Source organism: Plasmodium inui (genome assembly GCF_000524495.1).
Source record: "Plasmodium inui San Antonio 1 unplaced genomic scaffold supercont1.212, whole genome shotgun sequence".
Classification (NCBI taxonomy): Eukaryota; Apicomplexa; class Aconoidasida; order Haemosporida; family Plasmodiidae; genus Plasmodium; species Plasmodium inui.
Genome location: NW_008482046.1, coordinates 5,947 through 9,666, shown reverse-complemented (window position 1 = coordinate 9,666; position 3,720 = coordinate 5,947). Strand labels below are relative to the sequence as shown.

At 39.4% G+C, this 3,720-nt stretch overlaps 1 protein-coding gene across 1 annotated transcript; it reads right to left on the bottom strand.

Annotated features, from left to right (window-relative positions):
- Positions 1 to 1,765: 1,765 nt before the first annotated feature.
- Positions 1,766 to 2,116, bottom strand: C922_05827 (hypothetical protein; the record flags this gene model as incomplete). The annotated part of the gene is made up of 1 exon (XM_008821398.1): positions 1,766 to 2,116. The coding sequence occupies one exon, from the start codon at positions 2,114 to 2,116 to the stop codon at positions 1,766 to 1,768; it is 351 nt and encodes a 116-aa protein (XP_008819620.1).
- Between the last annotated feature and the right edge of the window lie 1,604 nt (positions 2,117 to 3,720).

Genomic DNA, 3,720 nt, shown 5'->3' with positions numbered 1-3,720 from the left:
GAAGAATGACAAACTTACGACCGTACTGTCAAGTAGTGTATCTTCAAGTCGATAAGATATATGGCATAATGTTTTATCATATGCAGAGAGTTACACCATAGATGGTACGGGCGTTTCTGTAATAGTTTTATATGAAGCCTACTATGGTGTAAGCCGCATAGACCTGTTTAGTGCTCCATCTTTTGAAGATTATTACCGTTATGTACCGAATGGTGTTCCTAGATCAACATGCCTGTCTCTGAAGTGTCATTATGTGAAGGGTCTGGATTTAAGTTTAATGGTCCAATTATATCAAGTACGGGATTGTACAACCCCTAACAAATGTTAGGGAGACCAATGTTTCCATAGTACAATCGTGCCAGGAGTACTATGATGTGAACCGTACATCTGTGTGTGAAATATTGATATTTCACGAGTGTCATTTAGAGAGGACTATCTCGTCCAGTGTATGGATATGGCAGCGGAGCAATTGCATGCACAATACGGATGTGTATGGATTTTCAATGGTCATGATTACAGAAGTTGTCGTAGTATCGTTATATGAATGTACTAATGGTTGAGCTGTGGTAATATTTGTTGTCCATTGTATTCTGAATAGAATACGTCCGTGGGAAGTATGGATAATCTGGAGCAGTAATTTGTGAGTATACTCCTATGTACGTAGTACTGTCGTTTAGGAAGTAGAGTTGTGCGCACATTATGGATGTGCCTGAAGCACGATTATGTGAAGAGTCTAAACTTCGAGGCCCAGCATTTCCGACTTTATTATACAAAGAACACTACTGTTACGGACTGTTAGCAGTCCCTGAAGTATTATTATATTAAGAGTGGTGCAATGCGTAAAACTCCATGACTTTAACAGCATCGCTATAACAAGTGTACCGATGTCATTATATTACGCCTGTGTCAGAATAAATTGTTAGCTTCGAGTGTTGCTATTCCCAGAGTACTATCATGTGAATAGTCTGGATGTCTTCCGAGTATTCATATGGGACGAATAACAATGTGGGGATGAATACTAATGTGGCCGCTGTACTATGATTTAAATAGTATTGAAATACAGGGGATATCATTATTTCAACCGTGTATGTGTGTCTCAGGAATAGTATTATATGAATGACACCAAGAGATGAAGTTGACAGATATACGTGTCGTAGTTTTATATAAGGAACACAACTGGGTAAATTGTTGGAACATGTCGAGAGTCTCCAGGCCTGTGAAGTATAGAGCTGTACCAACAGTAGTATTATATGCGCGTTCATGGATTATACTACTATTGTAAGGACTAAATCCTTTGAACCCTGCACACCCCCAGGGACACACTTATTTGAGCAGCAACAATATAACTCTGGTGATTCAGTGTGGATGGCGCCAATAGATGAAGAGTGCCATTCTGTGAAGTCCACCAACATTTTGAATGAAGTACGATGTGAAATCTAGGGGTATCCTGGGGGATTGTTATCTGAAGGGTTCCATTGCGCCAGCAGTGCCCTTATTTCAGGAGCACATCTGCGTAAAGGGTAAGGATATCCTTCAGTATTACTGTATATGGAACGTACCCAGGTGTCTGTAGTACTTATATGTTGAGAGTAGTAACACCCTTATTCTATTGGTATTTGAACACAGAATATACACTTGGGGTACCATTACTTGTACAATACTGGTGTGGATTTTCCTTGGTAGGGAGGCGCGGGGTTATACGTGTACTATTATTATGTCAGGAGTACAGTCGTCCATGTACTAGTGTATGTGAAAGATTCCGAGCTTATGCTTTCATTATATGAATAGCAGTTTCCTGTGAAGTCCATACATATTCCAGTATAACTATTGTCAAGAACCTACTGATGCCTGTAGATGCACAATGCTGAGGAGTCCAGAAGTCCCCATAGTACTGTTCTATGAAAGTATTAATAGTGGATCTATATGGATCACCTGGAGTGCTATTATACAGACGGAAGCATGATGTCTCAAGTGTTTTGCCTTTATGAGTAAAATTACCCTTGGAGTACGATTCTTTGATAGAGTACGTTAATACAAGAAGTACCCTCCTGTTTACAGTAGTGTTGTGTGGATAATACTTCCATTTGAACAGGATATTTGCTGAAGGAGTATTCATGACTTGGAATACTGTTATAGGGAAACTACAGAGGTATGTATAGTACTCCTATCTAAGGATGCCTGATATGGCTGGTACAACGACATTTGATGAGTGGCAAAGTTAATCCCGTATTATTAAGTAAGGTAAGGGGGTGTGTAGAATTCATGACTTAGGTTTGTGCCGTATGAGGAGGGCAAACCGTTACGCAACGTGTGGAAGTTGTCATAGTACCTCCGTATAGAGGGAACCTTTGTGTAGGAAACATGAATGTGTGAATTCCACGATTACTTGAAGAACAATGATGTTATGTACAGAATAGTTTGTCCTGATGAGTACAGCTGTCCTTGGAATAGCATTATTTGAAGGTTCTTCATGTTGGTATAATGCCTGGATGATATGACTTGAGCGATTCTGCAGATCCCACAGGTGGCCTCGAATCGTATTGTCTAAACAGTAGAGCTATGCCAGGCCTACTATAATTTTAACCGTATTATAGTGTCAAGAATGCTGATTTTCGAGGGGTGTCATTATTTGTAGGGTAATATTCTATGAAGTGCATGCATATTCTACAAGGGTAGTTGACAAGGAAGTATACATGTGTCCCCATTTCCCATGTTGACGAATGCGGAGATTCTTGTAGTACTGTTATATCAATGTATTAATGGTTGAACTATGCTGATATCTGCAAAGTACTGTCCATTTAGGGGAATAATTGTATAAAACGTACGGATGATCTGCGGCGCAGTCTTGTGAGTGTACTCCTATCTCCCTAGTGTGATGTCTTGGAGTGCACAATTGTGGTGGGATTCTGGATACCCCCATGCACAATTATTAAAATAGGTGGAACCTCATGGTCTACTGTTTAGGCTTCTATTATAGGGAAAGCACCCTATTCCGGAATTAATAGCACTCCCTGGAGTGTTATTATATTAAGAGCCGTATAATGTGTGGAACTGCATGATTGGAGGAGTAGCGCCCGAGCAAGTGTACACATGTGCGTGAAGGAGTATTGTCTAAGAATTACTTATTCGCTCCCACTGGTAACATTCCCAGAGTACTATTATGTGTATAGTGCGGATGTGTGCGAAAAATTGATATGTTATGAATAGAATTGTGAGGTGAATACTACTGTACTGGGAGTACTATGATTTAAAGTGTATAAACATGCATGCCGTATCATTATCTTTATCCGTCGTCCCTGGCAAGGATGGTAATGTATAAGTGACTCCATTGTAAGAAGTAGACGAATATACTGGGTGTATTATTATAGGAAAGGTATGATGATATAAACAGTACACATGTGTCTAAAGTGTCAATGCTGGTAAAGAATACAGCTGTATCAGAAATATTATTGTATAGGTTAAGCGGTTATGTTGTTATTGTAGGCAAGGGAAAATATTTTATAACTAACACAAAGGTTGTAGCACATTCATTTGAAAGAAATTATTGTCCCTGCACTCATGTGATATCTAGAGAGCAGGGAAAATGAGAAGTGGCATTCTGTGGAGTGCAATGATATTCAAAATACAGTATTGTATGAGGGCTACGGATATTCTCAAGAACCATCCTTTGAAAGATAAGGATTTTCCTACAATATGCCCTTCGAAAATGCAAAAGTGTGT